The 17,353-nt window shown below is 36.4% G+C and overlaps 2 protein-coding genes across 2 annotated transcripts in view; one reads left to right on the top strand and one right to left on the bottom strand.

Annotated features, from left to right (window-relative positions):
* Positions 1 to 1,487: 1,487 nt before the first annotated feature.
* Positions 1,488 to 5,562, bottom strand: LOC124403048 (splicing factor YJU2-like). Its single transcript, XM_046876621.1, has 8 exons — positions 5,305 to 5,562; positions 3,824 to 3,924; positions 3,560 to 3,704; positions 3,299 to 3,433; positions 3,029 to 3,210; positions 2,771 to 2,930; positions 2,102 to 2,270; positions 1,488 to 1,815 (listed from the first exon to the last, which is right to left on the bottom strand). Exons 1-8 carry the CDS (start codon positions 5,326 to 5,328, stop codon positions 1,697 to 1,699), a joined length of 1,035 nt encoding a protein of 344 aa, XP_046732577.1. The 5' UTR covers positions 5,329 to 5,562; the 3' UTR covers positions 1,488 to 1,696.
* A 3,383-nt stretch (positions 5,563 to 8,945) lies between these two features.
* Positions 8,946 to 17,353, top strand: part of LOC124403135 (sodium channel protein type 4 subunit alpha B-like) — a 29,473-nt gene continuing 21,065 nt past the window's right edge. The window contains 5 exon segments of the mRNA XM_046876748.1: positions 8,946 to 9,278; positions 15,728 to 15,893; positions 15,896 to 16,030; positions 16,129 to 16,247; positions 17,238 to 17,327. Coding sequence (XP_046732704.1) covers positions 15,765 to 15,893; positions 15,896 to 16,030; positions 16,129 to 16,247; positions 17,238 to 17,327 — 473 coding nt within the window. The 5' untranslated portion in view covers positions 8,946 to 9,278; positions 15,728 to 15,764.

Below are 17,353 nucleotides of genomic sequence, written 5' to 3'. Positions count from 1 at the left end.
GCAGTCAAATTGAAATTAAACTGAAAAGGTATTAAAAAATAATTAAATAAACAAATAAGAATAAGATACAAAAAATAAATAAATAAATAAAAATAAAGAAGAAGCATCTACCCTGCAGGTTCCTCTGAATCAGCTAGCATCATTTGGCTGTTTGCTAGTGTTTTGGGCCAAAAACTAGCAATAGATCATTTGGTACTGGATGCACAGAAAAAATACAAACATTTTTTATTTTCTTCAATTTTCTTTCTTTTTTTGCTTATTTTATTTAATTTTTTTTAAGATACCACTTCTGTATGTGTAATTTCCTGCACTTGTTTCAGTATCAGTTTTTTTATTAAGAATCGATGTATTAAGCTCTCACTGATGTTGCATTCTGATGACTTACATTTTCTTTATATACGTAATTAAATTAATTACATCAGATCATAATATTTATAAAACATTGTTTTGCGTGAAACTGGTCCGTGACGAAAAATAAACGTTTGGGTCCAGCAAATCTAATTATTTTTGTGAGAGTTAAAACCCTGAGGTTATTTTAACTGGTGATAATGGTTAAAACCACATCATTTACTTTATGTGCTCTGATGTGTGAATAATCAGTGCATTAGGAGTTTGGCTTCTCCACTTCTGTATCTTTGTCTCCCATCATGTCGTCCATGGGTTTCTCAGTAGCATGTCTTTTCTCCTGATCAGTCAGAATCTCTCAGCCTTTTCACAATCGCCCTTTTCCATTTCTTTCAAGTAAAGACAGAGGCAATTATTTATGGTTCAAATCTAAAGAATATAATAGTGAAATAATATAATAACCAAATAATGTAATATGTCTAGTGTTTCTTTTGGATTTGATGTGCATAAGTTCTCAGTCAAATCTTTACAGAGGTGTTATGGAACGAGGATCATACCCTTTTGGATGGAGGGGGTGCTCGATGTCTGATTTCACATTGAATTACCAGTTTTCTCCTAATAAGAGAATATACAGCCTATAACAATATTGTAAATAAAAATGTGAAAGGAAAATCTTGCAATAAATATTTTTAACATGTGAATAAATCCAACCACCCCTGTGACTGATTTAAGTTTCATTTTCCAAACTGAAAAAAACTGAATAGTGATGAATATATATAATGTTTTTCTTTGTACATATCTCTATACTTTGTACTTAATTGCAATAAGTATCTATCTATCTATCTATCTATCTATCTATCTATCTATCTATCTATCTATCTATCTATCTATTCATGTTTCATCATGAATTGTTGAAATTAACAATTATTCACAGGGCAAATGCTTTAAATTATAGTGACATACAGTACAAGCATACAGCTGACCAAATCAGAATTTAAGACCTCACCCAAAGCCTCATGGTATTTCTGGGATTTGAGCTCAGAACATTCTGATCAATAACCCAAGATCGTCACCTACTGAAAACCTAGCGTTCAACCTTTTTATATTTGCTGCTCAGCTAAAACATGGACTATACACGTGAGAAAGGCAAAGAATACTTTAATAACAATTAATCAAAAAACAGGAAAATACAGAACAGTCATAACAATAACCTTTTTGTACAAATATCATCATCCAATCACATTTACATCAAGAAACACTGGAACTCTAAAACCAGCAGTCCATCAGTGTTTTTCTTGGCATTGTCCCTGCACAGTTCATTTCAGACATCGTGTCCCTCACCATGACAGAACTAGTCAGAGTTGCTCTCGCTGTCTGAATATGCACTCAGCAGGCTGAGTGAACAACCCTGTTGAACTCTTGGTGTTAAGCTGCTGCTTGCGGTGGCAGTTGCTTCTGCAGGTTTTGTATCTGGATGGTGCAGAGAGAGAAAAAAAGGAAAAACAGAAAATGGCATAAAATAAAAGTCACTTACAAAAGCTTCAAAACAGTGTGATGTAGGATGTCAGGCAGTTAAAGCAGTGGTTTTCATAGTGTGGAATGGTGACTTCTAGGAATTTATAATAATAATTATTATTACCAACTACCATATTTAAACTGCATATGTAACTAACGTTTTTCTTTCACTAAATTTTCCAACATTTTATATATGATAATACTGCAGTGAAAAAAAGGAAAAAAGAGTTTGAGACCCCACCTATCCCAGTCTGAGTTTCAGCAACAGGCTGTTGTGCTGTAACTGTTGCTGCACCTGGACGCTTCTTCCGTACTACAAGTGAGCTTAGAGCACTCCTTCCTCCCAAGCCGCCCACACTCTTTTCCAAGCTCTCCACTTTCTGACTCTTTACTCCAGACACAGTGGCACCCTGTGGGAAAAAAGGGGGAAGGTGCTTAATGACAGTTTGTTAGTTCGTTTTTATCGTAGCTATAAATAGTCACTCCAACAACATCCCTATTTAAGCTAAGGAAACTTTTTAAATGTTTATGTTGTTTTAATTATATCGACGTGCAGTTTGCGGGGTTCTTTTTTTGTTTATTTTTTATTACTGTCTCAAGACAATTTCTTTTATTCATTTTTTTTTTAATTACAAATTTTTTAATAAAAGGAATCAATTAAATTGTCTTGTGTGGAAGTGGCCCGTGATGCAAAATCTAGAGGGCAGAAAATCTAATTATTTTTGAAGCAGCTATAAAAAAATAAAAAAATAAATAAAATACAGAGGATATTTCTTGTTCACTTTCAAATTATTACTCCAAAGGTATTTAAAATATTGATAGTGATTAAAACCACATCATTCAGTGAATGTGCTCTGATGTGTAAATAATCAGTGCATTAGGAATTTAAGGTTCAGCTCGGCCTCTGTACCTTTGCATCTGTTACGTTGCTTGAAGTCAGGATGTCTGTGGGGTTCTCATAAGCACCTTTAAGCATCTTTTTTACATTTTCTTGCTCCTGATCAGAGTCCGATTTTGAATCTGAGTCCGAATCCCTGAGCCTTTTCACCCGCGCCATATCCAGCATTTCTCTAAAGTAAAGACAAAGGAAATTATTTATAGGTCGTATCTAACACAACCTAAACGATGCAATATATCTATAGTGTTTATGTGGATCTGATGTACATACTGGAGTTCTCGCTCATCCTCCTCCTGCTCCTGTATCTTCTGTCTCTTCTCCAGCTCCCTGTACTTCTGCAGCATGGACTCAAAATCAACCCGAGCCTGTCGCTGATTCAGCTCCTTCAGCTCCTGCAGGTTCTCCAGGACTTCCATCTCCAACTTTGAGTCCCGTGTTCGGTTCTCTAAAACCTGGGGGACGAACACTGGACCATTTAGGACTATTGACACATTTTGATAGAAACAATGAGACACTGTGAGGTGCGTTACTACACAATACCTTCATAGGATTATTTAACTCCTCTTCCTCTCTGTCCTGCTGGATTTTCTTCTCCTCTTCTTCAATCAGCTTCTCGGCTTGAAAGTTTCTTGTTGCACCATGTTCCATAGTGTAATCAGTGTTTTCTGGGTCGGTCTGTTTGAGTACAGGAGAGAACACAAAGTATACAGATGAACATTCATCTCATAATAAGTGGTCCAAAAGCATTCATCAGTCTAATGATATATAGATCAGAACTGGCACAGTGGGAGGCCAAGTTACCTTAAATGTGATCTCTGCCAGACATCTTGTGCATTTAATATAAAACCGAAAGATGGGCAGGCCCAGATATAGCTCGTTTTGCACGGTCTCTTTCCGAGCATTAAACTTCTTTCCCTTGTAGATGTACTCTCCACAAGTCTTACACCTGGAAAAAAGAAACATAATTTAAGATGAATTTAAGAAACACTAGAATAACACTGTATCAGTAAAGAATATTAATACACGTATATTTGAAGGATTATACACATGCAGCAAGACTCTTACCTCATGTTAAAAGGAGCCATCAGTCGAACAACGTACTGACGATCTTTAGGCAGTTTCAATTTAGGGATTTTTGAAGGATCAAAATCCGGGGGGTAGTATTTCTATTAAAAAAAAGATTTTTTTTTTATGGTGATAATACAACAAATCAGAAGTAGAAATAATTAGTTAATTACACTTTTCACATCTAAAATTAACCAGTTAACCCCTGAAACACCTGAATATTAATCACATTTGATCTTGAATGTCATCCGAGAATTATTTCATTTCATTATTTCAACCATACAACCTGAATACGATGGAAAAGATAGACAAGCACAACCCTCCGGACTGTTGATCTTGATGTGTGTGTGTGTTGTTATAGATTTGTTATGATTGTTGAAGAATTTAGTCGCAGAGCTCTAAAATCAGCTCACACTTTTAAGGCAAACGGCAAAACAAACTCTCTCCAACAGTGTCTGCGGTGTACAAATCGGACCCAGAGCCAGACGGTCATCTGTTTTCATCTAGCATGTTTATACTGGTGACTGAAAGACTGATAGCTAAGCTGGATGCATCAGAGACTGTAGTAGTGTGGTATCCAACAGTGTGGCTTTTTAAATAAACACTCCTTGATTCCAGAAAAAAGGTTGCAGAACAAAACTGCTGAATAAATGCTGCAGAGATTGGAAAATGGGCTTTTATGATACACTTATATTAAAGTATTAATCCATAATGAAACTGACACTGCTGCAAGAACGCTCATCAAGATGATAAAACAATTAAAATTGGTCTCCGTGTTTCTAAACCTAGACATCGATCTCCGCTCATTTCCTACTCTGGAGAGTGATGTTCTCCAGAAAATTGATTTTTTTTACTACACTTACAACATTTATATTTGACATTTATGGCATTTGGTGGATGCCCTTAACCATAGCGACAAACAATTGCCATTATTTTTAATACAATTGAGCAGTTATGGGGTAGGGGCCTTCTGCACATTTATGAGAAAATAACTCGAAACAAGAAAAAAAAAACAAGAAGTTTGTAACTCGAGAATTTCAAGTATGATGATCTGGTGATTCTGGGCTAAAATCAAAGGGAAAGGTGAAGTTTGATTAGATCTTTCACTCCAGGCATTAAGGGGGGGGGGGGGGGGTGTTCCTTCGTAAATAATGTTTTCCCCTCGAAAATGGGAATTTTTTTTCCCCTCGAAAATATATTTTTTTTCCCCGTCGAAAATGACGTCCCATATTGGGATTAAAAAAATACTCCCTCGTATCCATCAAATCAATAAACACTTTACCAAAAAATCATTCTAAACGTATTTATGTGTTTCAGGCTAAACGTGTACTTTGCTAGTAGCTACACCTCTCCGCTAGCTAGCGGTCTTAAAATCCAAATAAAATGTAAAAAAAATAAAAATACTGAAATAATAAAGCTTGTTGTAGGTTCCGTCATTTCTTTAAACAAAAACGAGAAAATAAACAATGAAGTTTACTTACGTTTAAGACTTTTCTTTCCGACATGTTTAGCTCTGATCAGTAATCCGTCCCCCAGTAATCCAAACACGAGCTAAAATAACACCGATTCCGATTTGGTCTGCGTTTCAAATCTCGGTCTATTCCCAAACAGGATAAGCGAATCTTTCCAAGGGTGATATAATATAATCATACGTCCCACACAGTCTACTAAATGCTGTAATAAGGAGATTTGGAATTCAACCTCATTTCCGAGTCATTCTTACTCGTCTGCTCATACTAATTCTTCGATATAGATTTTGGTCATTACTGCCACCTGTAGGCAAAAAGAGCGAATAGCACTAATGGTTTGCTCTTAGTAGGAGCCAGAAGAGGGCGCAATAACATCACTTTATGCGCTTTTATTTTTACATTTAAATGATTTTCTTACATTATTATAGCAACATACGGCCAAAAGTCTGCGGACACATGGGCATCATTTCCCAAATTTCCTTTAAAAACCCACTTCAGAAACATCAACTTCCCTCTGTTATAATAACCTCCATTCTTCGGTGAAGGTTTCCCACTAGATTTTGTAGCGAGGCAGTGGAGATGTGTTATAGATAGATAGATAGATAGATAGATAGATAGATAGATAGATAGATAGATAGATAGATAGATAGATAGATAGAACTTGTCGAGTTTAAACAGATACAAGAGCATTAGTGAGATCAAGTAGTGATGCTGGGTGAACTGATTATCATGCAGAGGTTCCAGTTTATCCCAAATAATTTTAGTGGGGTTGAAATCAGGGCTCTGTGTAGGACACTTGAAACCCTTCCAATATCTATTTTAAATGTTATTATGAATCTCTTTTTTTTTGCATTTTTGCACTTTTTTTCCTGCTGGACCATGGAGCATGTTTGAGCCCCATATCTTATGATAATCTTAGGTAGAAGTGAAAAAATGTCTAGAAATGACCAGGTGTAATTAAAGTTCAGATGACACAAAGAACAGCTTTAATTTCCCTTGATTTTGTGTTATATATAAATATATTTTAATAGCAATCAAATTGCAACTGATAAATCATTTTTAACATTTCATGGTAAATATCCCAAGGTACCCCATAAAAATAGTGGGATTTAAATAAAATAACAATTACAAAAATGCTTTGGTGCTTCAGAATTCAGTGCTATTTTTTCCTGCAACCCAGTGTTTCAGTGCCTCATTGTTTCAGTGTCTGTTATTTTTATCATGCCCAAACAAAAAACACTAACAGTGCCTCCGTGTTTCAGTGCCTCAGTGTTTCAGTGCTTCAGTGTTTCAGTGCCTCAGTGTTTCAGTGCCTCATTGTTTCAGTGCCCCATTGTTTCGGTGCCTCAGTGTTTCAGTGCCTCAGTGTTTCAGTGTCTGTTATTTTTATCATACCCAAACAAAAAACACTAACAGTGCCTCCGTGTTTCAGTGCCTCAGTGTTTCAGTGCCCCATTGTTTCGGTGCCTCAGTGTTTCAGTGCCTCAGTGTTTCAGTGCCTCATTGTTTCAGTGTCTGTTATTTTTATCATACCCAAACAAAAAACACTAACAGTGCCTCCGTGTTTCAGTGCCTCAGTGTTTCAGTGCCTCAGTGTTTCAGTGCCTCAGTGTTTCAGTGCCCCATTGTTTCGGTGCCTCAGTGTTTCAGTGCCCCATTGTTTCGGTGCCTCAGTGTTTCAGTGCCTTTTATTTTTTATCATGCCCTAACAAAAAACACTAACAGTGCCTCAGTGCCTCAGTGTTTCAGTGCCTCAGTGTTTCACTGCCCCAGTGTTTCAGTGCCTCAGTGTTTCAGTGCCTCAGTGTTTCAGTGCCTCAGTGTTTCACTGCCCCAGTGTTTCAGTCCCCCAGTGTTTCAGTGTCTCAATGTTTCAGTCCCCCAGAGTTTTTCAATGCCTCAATGTTTCAGTGTTTTAGTGCCCCAGTGTTTCAGTCCCCCAGTGTTTCAGTGTCTTAATGTTTCAGTAATTTAATTTCCCAGTGTTTCAGTCCCCCAGTGTCTCAATGCCTCAATGCTTCAGTGTTTAAGTGCCTCAGTGTTTTAGTGCCCCAGTGTTTCAGTCCCCCAGTGCTTCAGTGCCTCAATGTTCCAGTGCCCCAGTGTTTGAGTCCCTTAGTGTTTCAGTGCCTCAGTGTTTCAGTGCCTCAGTGTTTCAGTGTCTCAATGTTTCAGTGCCTCAATGTTTCAGTGCCTCAATGTTTCAGTGCCTCAATGTTTCAGTGCCCCAGTGTTTGAGTCCCTTAGCGTTTCAGTGCCTCAGTGTTTCAGTGCCTCAGTGTTTTAGTGCCCCAGTGTTTCAGTCCCTTAGTGTTTCAGTCCCTTAGTGTTTCAGTCCCTTAGTGTTTCAGTCCCTTAGTGTTTCAGTGCCTCAATGTTCCAGTGCCTCAATGTTCCAGTGCCTCAATGTTTCAGTGCCTCAATGTTCCAGTGCCTTAGTGTTTCAGTGCCTCAGTGTTTCAGTGCCTCATTGTTTCAGTGTCTGTTATTTTTATCATACCCAAACAAAAAACACTAACAGTGCCTCCGTGTTTCAGTGCCTCAGTGTTTCAGTGCCCCATTGTTTCGGTGCCTCAGTGTTTCAGTGCCTCATTGTTTCAGTGTCTGTTATTTTTATCATACCCAAACAAAAAACACTAACAATGCCTCTGTGTTTCAGTGCCTCAGTGTTTCAGTGCCTCAGTGTTTCAGTGCCCCATTGTTTCGGTGCCTCAGTGTTTCAGTGCCCCATTGTTTCGGTGCCTCAGTGTTTCAGTGCCTTTTATTTTTTATCATGCCCTAACAAAAAACACTAACAGTGCCTCAGTGCCTCAGTGTTTCAGTGCCTCAGTGTTTCACTGCCCCAGTGTTTCAGTGCCTCAGTGTTTCAGTGCCTCAGTGTTTCAGTGCCTCAGTGTTTCACTGCCCCAGTGTTTCAGTCCCCCAGTGTTTCAGTGTCTCAATGTTTCAGTCCCCCAGAGTTTTTCAATGCCTCAATGTTTCAGTGTTTTAGTGCCCCAGTGTTTCAGTGTCTTAATGTTTCAGTGTTTTAATTTCCCAGTGTTTCAGTCCCCCAGTGTCTCAATGCCTCAATGCTTCAGTGTTTAAGTGCCTCAGTGTTTTAGTGGCCCAGTGTTTCAGTCCCCCAGTGCTTCAGTGCCTCAAGGTTTCAGTGCCCCAGTGTTTGAGTCCCTTAGTGTTTCAGTGCCTCAGTGTTTCAGTGCCTCAGTGTTTCAGTGTCTCAATGTTTCAGTGCCTCAATGTTTCAGTGCCTCAATGTTTCAGTGCCCCAGTGTTTGAGTCCCTTAGCGTTTCAGTGCCTCAGTGTTTCAGTGCCTCAGTGTTTTAGTGCCCCAGTGTTTCAGTCCCTTAGTGTTTCAGTCCCTTAGTGTTTCAGTGCCTCAATGTTCCAGTGCCTCAATGTTCCAGTGCCTCAATGTTTCAGTGCCTCAATGTTCCAGTGCCTTAGTGTTTCAGTGCCTTTGTGTCTCAATGCATCAGTGCTTCGGTGTTTCACTACTTAAGGGTTTCAGTGCTTCAGTATTGCTTTTTTACAGTGATTTAGTTTTTCAGTGTTTCAGTGCGTCAGTATTTCACTGTTTCAGAGCGCAGCTTGACATGCGCGCGCATTTCCCTCCCACCCACATCCACACAGACACAAACGCGCGCTCACGCGTGCACAGCTCTGTTTCTGCAAAGTAACATCGGGGAAAACACTACATTTATTCTTTACTAATATACACCGGTGCATTTAAATCCTGAATAATTACCCAAAAAAGTTCATGCGTAAAAAAAAACGCATTTCACTTTTGCTGCGCCTTTCTAGAAAACCTCAGCACTGATTTGTACAAAACCAGAGCTCGGAAACGAGTTTGTGCTCAGATCTTTTGAAATCCATCATTATCCAAAATACATGATTGTAGTTTGAGCATCGGACTGGCAACCTGATCATGCAAAAAGCTGAAGGACCTGGACATGAGGATAGCAGTGATCATCAGAGTTTGCACGTGAGTTCAACTTGCACTCATTTGCTTTCTCCAAATTAATTAAATTCTACGTTGCACACACAAGACCAGGATATAATTCTATATGAGTAGAATTATAAATGTAAAGGTTTATTTAGATATTTGGAGTAAACACTATGCATGGACATGTACAAGTTTTTATGAACATCCTCCTCTACATTCACCTTCACCCATATAGAGTTTTTGTTGCCACTGTTACACAAGCGTTTTTAATGTAAGGATATCATAGGTACCATAATAATGTTTTACTTCCTGTAGAATCTTTCTGATATACTACTGTAAGTGGTAGCTCAGGGGTTAGGATTTTGCATTCTGATCAGAAGGTTGTGAGTTTAAATTCCAGCACCATCAAGCTGCAATTTACCATTTTACATTACATTAGTGATACTGGGAATTAGATTCCAAAGTCAAACACTCAACCCTCAGCTGCTGAGTTTTATAAATAAGATGTGCAAGTCGCTCTGAGGGGATCTGTCCTAACCCTAACCCTTAATGTAATTATCATATATTTGCTGTAATTATCTTATAATAGAAATCACTCTGCACTGGCACACAGTCTGTATGTTTAGTTTTTTTTCCATGATCGTAATTGTTCCTGGAGTTTCCCCAGAAGCGTCAAGCAGAAAAAACTTTGTTAAATGCTAGATTGAGAATCACATTGAACAGTCTCTCTTCAAATAAGGAAGATCTTTTGGCTTGCAAAGTCTTTGTGAAACCTGCCCTCTGCTTCACCCCAGAGTATGGGGCAGCCAGATTCTTGCCCCAGTGGAGATCTATCAGTGCTTGAACTAAATGGCACAATGACAACACAAACATCTAGAAAGAAAATAAAAAAAAAGTAAATCACTGTTTATAATAATATGATATTAATAATATATAATAATATTACAAATTAATTTAATTTACATATGATTGTGAATGAAAAGATTTCAATGATTTATTTGCTATAAATGTGTCAACGGTGGGGCACTCCTCTCCCTGCCCCTGTGTATTAGCTCCTGATTTTTTTGTTGTTGTTGCAGAATCTACTGTATGACCACTTTTAAAAAATGTGTACTGGCAGGATTAGCTCCCAGACTAGTTTATTTACTTTTGTTCATTTAAATGTGGCTCAGATTTTGTCAGCGATCAGCAAATGTTTGTTAGAAATCAGCTCAATATTGACCCTTAAGTTTAGGCATCTGGTTGACAGTTTTCTTCCCAAATCTATGCAGCTATTGTACAACTGGCATGTTTCATGGAGGAAACATATAGAAAAAGATAGTTCAGATGAAGATAAAGTCAATCAGATTAAGTGAAGTGGGGCAAACTTCACACACACACACACACACACACACACACACACACACACACACGAAAACACACACACACACACACACACACACACACACACACACACACACACACACACACACACACATACACACACACACACACACACACACACACAGCATTCATAAAACCAGAGAGGGATCAGTAACTAATGCACAAAAATCCCCTAACTAGGCAGGCAGTGATTTTCTCAAAATAGAAGGATTTGGAGATTTTAAAATGTTAAACAGTAATAGCAAGACAGCAGCAGCGGGTACAATTCCACACACATGCACAAACAGCATTTAAAGGTAATGATATTTGTACATGTAGATCATCCGGCTGTATATGCTGGAAACACATTTTATTGTAAATTCTATGGGTTATTTGGTTGAATATATATCATACTGTAGATCAAAAAGGTTTATAAAACAAAAGATAAATCAAAATTGTGAAATATGTGGACTTCAGAGGTTCTGTACAAGCTGTTATCCACTAAAGCATTTATCCACAGGTTTGGTAGCCTGTGCATTAGAAATCAGCTTGGATGTCAGTTGAAATACTCTTAACCAAGGGGCTCTTGTATTTCTAAAATGCAGAGCGAGAAACAGTCTCACTACCAGTTACGAAGATATATGACTTTGGAATGTTTTTCGGAAACTTAACAATGGCCCCTTCTCCACCCCTGAGTATGGGGCAGTGTGATTCCAGTCCCAATGGATATCTTTTAGTGCTTGAACAAATTAGGCAGCCATAAAAATGTCAATCACTGATCACTCAAAAGAAGGAATTAGTATTTCAAATGAATGTAGTTTGTATGGACGTGTGAATGAGAAGATTTGATTTTTTTATTGAACAGCTATTGGTGCTGGTTCTGAGTGTTTTAAATCGTTTACAGTTTTCATTTCATCAATTAGCTCACTGTGTTAATCGCAGAATGCATCTCCCAGTGCTAAGTTCAACACGTACATGTCTAGTTAAGTATGTAATATCCATAATGTCAATTTCAACACCGGTGGGCCGCTTGCTCACTAAACTGACCTGGCTTATATAACAGTATCAGGAATTAATTACATTAAAAGCTTAAATCTGATGGAGTGTGAAGAACAACTAGGAGAATGGTGAGTAGGGAAAGGACCAGAAAGGTCAGTGTAGTTTTTTTTACGTTCCCTGCTGTGGCTCTTACTCATACTGTACCTGCTCTACCTATTTGTACGTAATGCACTAATGCACTCTATAAACCATTTTCAATTAAAGGGGAGAAAATAACAATAAGAAAAAAAAGCTTCTGAGAATCCACAGTTGGGGAACATTTGTATGTTAGGAATTAAATCAGCATTTATGAGAAAAAGGTTTTGATTTATTAATTTTATTATGGAAAAAAACAGTTCCTATAAGGAGCACAATAAGTGAATCGAGGAGTAATTTTTAACTTATAAACTCTTTAAATAGGAAAGTATTAAAGCCAAAGTCAAGGTACATTTTAGAAGAAATTCAATACTGAAGACCAGCTGGTATTCAGAAAAATGTCTACAAATATAAATATATATATATATATATATATATATATATATATATATATATATATATATATATATATATATATATATATATATAAGAAATAAAGCTAGGCAATGTAAGGTAATGCTAGTATAGATGATGTATGTAAGGAGTGTTAGCTATAGCTAGTCTAATTCAAGTCTTGTTCTTTGGTACTCTGGACTGTGACACACTAATTCTATCACTGCTGTAATGAGCACACAGGTTTTATCTTTCATTTTTGCATTTTCATGTTGTCTAAATTGAATCATTTTCATTGTGCAATTAGGGGCCAGGCACCCAATAGGTATTATAAATCTTCCTCTTCTTCTTCTTCTTCTTCTTCTTCTTCTTTTCTTTTCCTCTTCTTCTTTTCTTCTTTTCTTCTTCTTCTTCTTCTTCTTCTTCTTCTTCTTATTATTATTATTATTAGTAGTAGTAGTAGTAATAATAGTTGTAGTAGTAATAGTAGTAATAGTAGTAGTAATAATAGTAGTAATAGTAATTGTAATAGTAGTAATAGTAGTAATAATAGTAGTAGTAGTAATAGTAGTAATAATAGTAGTAGTTGTAATAGTAGTAATAGTAGTAGTAATAATAGTAGTAGTAGTAATAGTAGTAATAATAGTAGTAGTAGTAATAGTAGTAATAATAGTAGTAGTTGTAATAGTAATAATAGTAGTAGTAATAATAGTAGTAGTAGTAATAGTAGTTGTAATAGTAGTAGTAATAGTAGTAGTTGTAATAGTAGTAATAGTAATTGTAGTAGTAGTAATAGTAGTAGTAATAATAGTAGTAATAGTAATTGTTATTAGTAATTATTCAACCCCCAATGCTGTAAATGGTTTTAGGGAATTTAGTGTACAATTGTAATTGTATTCAGAATGAAATCCTACAAGGACTTCTTAAAGAACCATATGCACCTAAAATGACATCAATTAGTTTTGTAATACAGTAGTAAATGTTTCTTTTGTGAATTCTTCATTGACATAATTATTCAACCCCTTAAAGACTACCACTCTGAAGAACAGAGGTTCAATGAAGTGTTTTCAATTAGTTATTGAAAACACCTGTGGATATCAGGGAGCAGCAATAAAGCCTAATAAGCACCAATTAGGCAGCTTTAAAATGACTGTGATACTCAGCTCCTTCTAGACATTTACTGGTGTGGTTACAAACATGGTGAGGTCAAGAGAATGGTCCAGGAAGACAAGAGAACAGGTGATTACTCTTCACAGGAAGGGCAATGGCTATAAGAAGATTGCAAAGATGTTAAACATACCAAGAGACACCATAGGAAGCATCATTCGCAAATTCAAGGCAAAGGGCACTGTTGAAACGCTACCTGGTCGTGGCAGAAAGAAGATGCTGACTTGACTGCTGTGCGCTACCTGAAGCGTAGAGTGGAGAAAAGTCCCGTGTGACTGCTGAGGAACTGAGAAAAGATTTGTCAGATGTGGGTACTGAAGTTTCTGCTCAGACAATACGGCGCACCCTGCGTAATGAAGGCCTCCATGCCAGAACTCCCAGGCGCACCTTGCTGTCCCCAAAGAATAAGAAGAGTCGACTGCAGTATGCCAAAAGTCATGTGGACAAACCACAGAAGTTTTGGGATAGTGTTCTGTGGACTGATGAAACAAAATTAGAACTGTTTGGGCCCATGGATCAACGCTATGTTTGGAGGAGGAAGAACAAGGCCTATGAAGAAAAGAACACCTTGCCTACTGTGAAGCATGGCGGGGGGTCAATCATGCTTTGGGGCTGTTTTGCTTCTGCAGGTACTGGGAAGCTTCAGCGTGTGCAAGGTACCATGAATTCTCTTCAGTACCAGGAGATATTGATGACAATGTGATGCAGTCCGTCACAAACCTGAGGCTTGGAAGACGTTGGACCTTTCAACAGGACAATGATCCCAAGCATACCTCCAAGTCCACTAGAGCATGGTTGCAGATTAAAGGCTGGAACATTTTGAAGTGGCCATCGCAGTCACCAGACTTAAATCCGATTGAGAACCTCTGGTGGGACTTAAAGAAAGCAGTTGCAGTGCGCAAGCCTAAGAATGTGACTGAACTGGAGGCTTTTGCCCATGATGAATGGGCGAAGATACCCATAGATCGCTGCAAGACACTTGTGTCAAGCTATGCTTCACGTTTAAAAGCTGTTATAACTGTAAAAGGATGTTGTACTAAGAACTAAGATTGAATGTCACTTGGGGGTTGAATAATTATGTCAATGAAGAATTTACAAAAGAAACATTTACTACTGTATTACAAAACTAATTGATGTCATTTTAGTTGCATATGGTTCTTTAAGAAGTCCTTGTAGGATTTCATTCTGAATACAATTACAAATGTACACTAAATTCCCTAAAACCATTTACAGCATTGGGGGTTGAATAATTTTGAACACAACTGTAGTAGTAGTAGTAATAGTAGTTGTAATAGTAGTAGTAATAGTAGTAGTTGTAATAGTAGTAATAGTAATTGTAGTAGTAGTAATAGTAGTAGTAATAATAGTAGTAATAGTAATTGTAATAGTAGTAATAGTAGTAATAATAGTAGTAGTAGTAATAGTAGTAATAATAGTAGTAGTTGTAATAGTAGTAATAGTAATAGTAGTAGTAATAATAGTAGTAGTAGTAATAGTAGTAGTAGTAATAGTAGTTGTAATAGTAGTAGTAATAGTAGTAGTTGTAATAGTAGTAATAGTAATTAGTAGTAATAATAGTAGTAGTAATAGTAGTAATAGTAATAGTAGTAGTAATAATAGTAGTAGTAATAATAGTAATAATAGTAGTAATAATAGTAGTAGTTATAATAGTAGTAATAATAGTAGTAGTAATAATAATAGTAGTAGCAATAATAGTAGTAGTAGTAGTTGTAATAGTAGTAGTAATAGTGGTAGTAATTATAGTAGTAGTAGTAATTGTAATAGTGATAATAGTAGTAATAATAGTAGTAGTAATAGTAGTAATAATAGTAGTAGTTGTAATAGTAGTAATAGTAATAGTAGTAATAATAGTAGTAGTAGTAGTAGTAGTAGTAATAGTAGTTGTAATAGTAGTAGTAATAGTAGTAGTTGTAATAGTAGTAATAGTAATTGTAGTAGTAATAATAGTAGTAGCAATAATAGTAGTAGTAGTAGTTGTAATAGTAGTAGTAATAGTGGTAGTAATTATAGTAGTAGTAGTAATAGTAATAGTGGTAGTAATTATAGTAGTAGTAGTAATTGTAATAGTGATAATAGTAGTAGTAGTAGTAGTAGTAGTAATAGTAGTAGTAATTGTAATAGTGATAATAGTAGTAGTAGTAATAATAGTAGTAGTTGTACTTAAGTTTGTTCTTGGGTGAACTGAAATTATTAGTTTATTAAAACCTTTTATAACCTACGATTTTTGGTTCCTTTATATCAAAAGTATAACTTGACTAGGTGACTGTGGATCAAAATTTGAGTGTGACTGCAGGTATTATGATGACATGATGAAATGCTAACCAAGACTATAAATGTAATTTAAATGATTGTCTACCAAAAAAATCTTACCAGTACTATATGTATTTCTTATTTCTGACACATATTTTCAGATGGAAGTAAATTACACAGGACAATCAGGATGAAAAGATGGCAACCATATTGCTACCAACGGGTTCTGATGGCTTGCGCCCGTTTACTCACGAGTCCCTTATGGACATTGAGCACAGAATTGCTGAAGAGCAGGCCAAAAACTCCAAGGATTCCCAGAATTATGTGCAAAAGCAGTGCATCCCAAACCCCAAGCAGACTTGGAAGCTGGAAAGATGCTTCCTCGAATCTTTGGTGACATTCCAGCAGGACTGGTTGGAGTCCCGCTGGAAGACATTGACCCTTTTTACTTCAACAATCAAAAGGTAAATTAAAACTGACAATCATTAAAATCTCGCTTATGTTTTTAATGAAACTTTAATGTTAGCTTTAAAACTGTTTTTTTTGTTGTTTTTCCTGGTAGACATTTATAGTGCTGAATAAGGGGAAGGCCATTTTCCGCTTCAATGCCACATCGGCCCTGTACATCTTCAGCCCATTTCACATCATCAGAAGAATTGCCATTAGGATACTAGTACATTCATATCCTTTTCCTGACATTTATGTTCATTATAATATTTTACGTACATATTTACATCATGTATTTCATGAACACTAAGATAAGATATTTTTAATTATTTAACAGAGTAAAGTTTGATTTTACAAACCACCAGGTGAGCAAAACTAGCCCTTTGTCTTTGCCTCTATATTCTTAGTAAGAAGATGTTGATATTAGATTTCAGGTATTTACAGAAGCATTTTATTCTTATATATTATAGCAATTTTTTAACATTACAAATCAAAATGAAAATTCATGGAAGTGAAAGCTTTTTACTGTGTTATATTAATATATTACTCATATATGACCTCTTAATTAGTTTCCTCCTTTTCAGTGTAATAAAATGCAACAACTGTTTATTCATAATTGAGTAACATAGGACTGAGTCTACAAAACACTAGGTGTACAAAATTTTGGATTGCTCAGCAGAAAAAGAATTGATAAAAATGACTTAAGCTTTATTAGTCTTGAAATCGTAGTGTTATATGAAAGATAATAGTTTTACATAACAGAAAAAAGTGAGCCCAAATCTATCTGGTTCACTCGCATAAAGCCAATTTATAAGCCTCTTCATTTGTCCCTGAACATGCACATCCGGAACGTTCAAAATCTATTTATTTTGTACCCATTCTGCGCTAATACACATTCTCATCTCCCTGCACAGATGGAGGCTTTGCAGCTTTGTACTTCTTTCAGAACAGGACACCAGATCAGGTCAAATACGGCCAGAATTATCATACTCAGTCCTTAAATCCCATAGCTCCTACAAATTTCTTCTGAGTTGAGGTCAAGACAGGAAATCTATTGCTACTTAAACCTGTAATTTGATCATGATGAACACCTGACCCGAGATCAAATAACCCAAAATGAAGAGCTGGAGTCAAATGATTTGATAACATGTCCGGCTCCTATTTTAACGATTTAATAAGCAATGTAATAAACGGCATTTAAAAAAATCCTTAACTTCTCTCTACATTGTTTAGTTTGTTCATTATGTGCACAATTTTGACCAACTGTTTCTTTATGGCCATGTCAGACCCTGCACAATGGACCAAGTATTTGGAGTGAGTATTTATATAACGTTTGTTTT

The sequence above is a fragment of the Silurus meridionalis genome, chromosome 20 (genome assembly GCF_014805685.1).
Source record: "Silurus meridionalis isolate SWU-2019-XX chromosome 20, ASM1480568v1, whole genome shotgun sequence".
Classification (NCBI taxonomy): domain Eukaryota; kingdom Metazoa; phylum Chordata; class Actinopteri; order Siluriformes; family Siluridae; genus Silurus; species Silurus meridionalis.
This window is presented reverse-complemented; position numbering and strand designations above follow the sequence as displayed.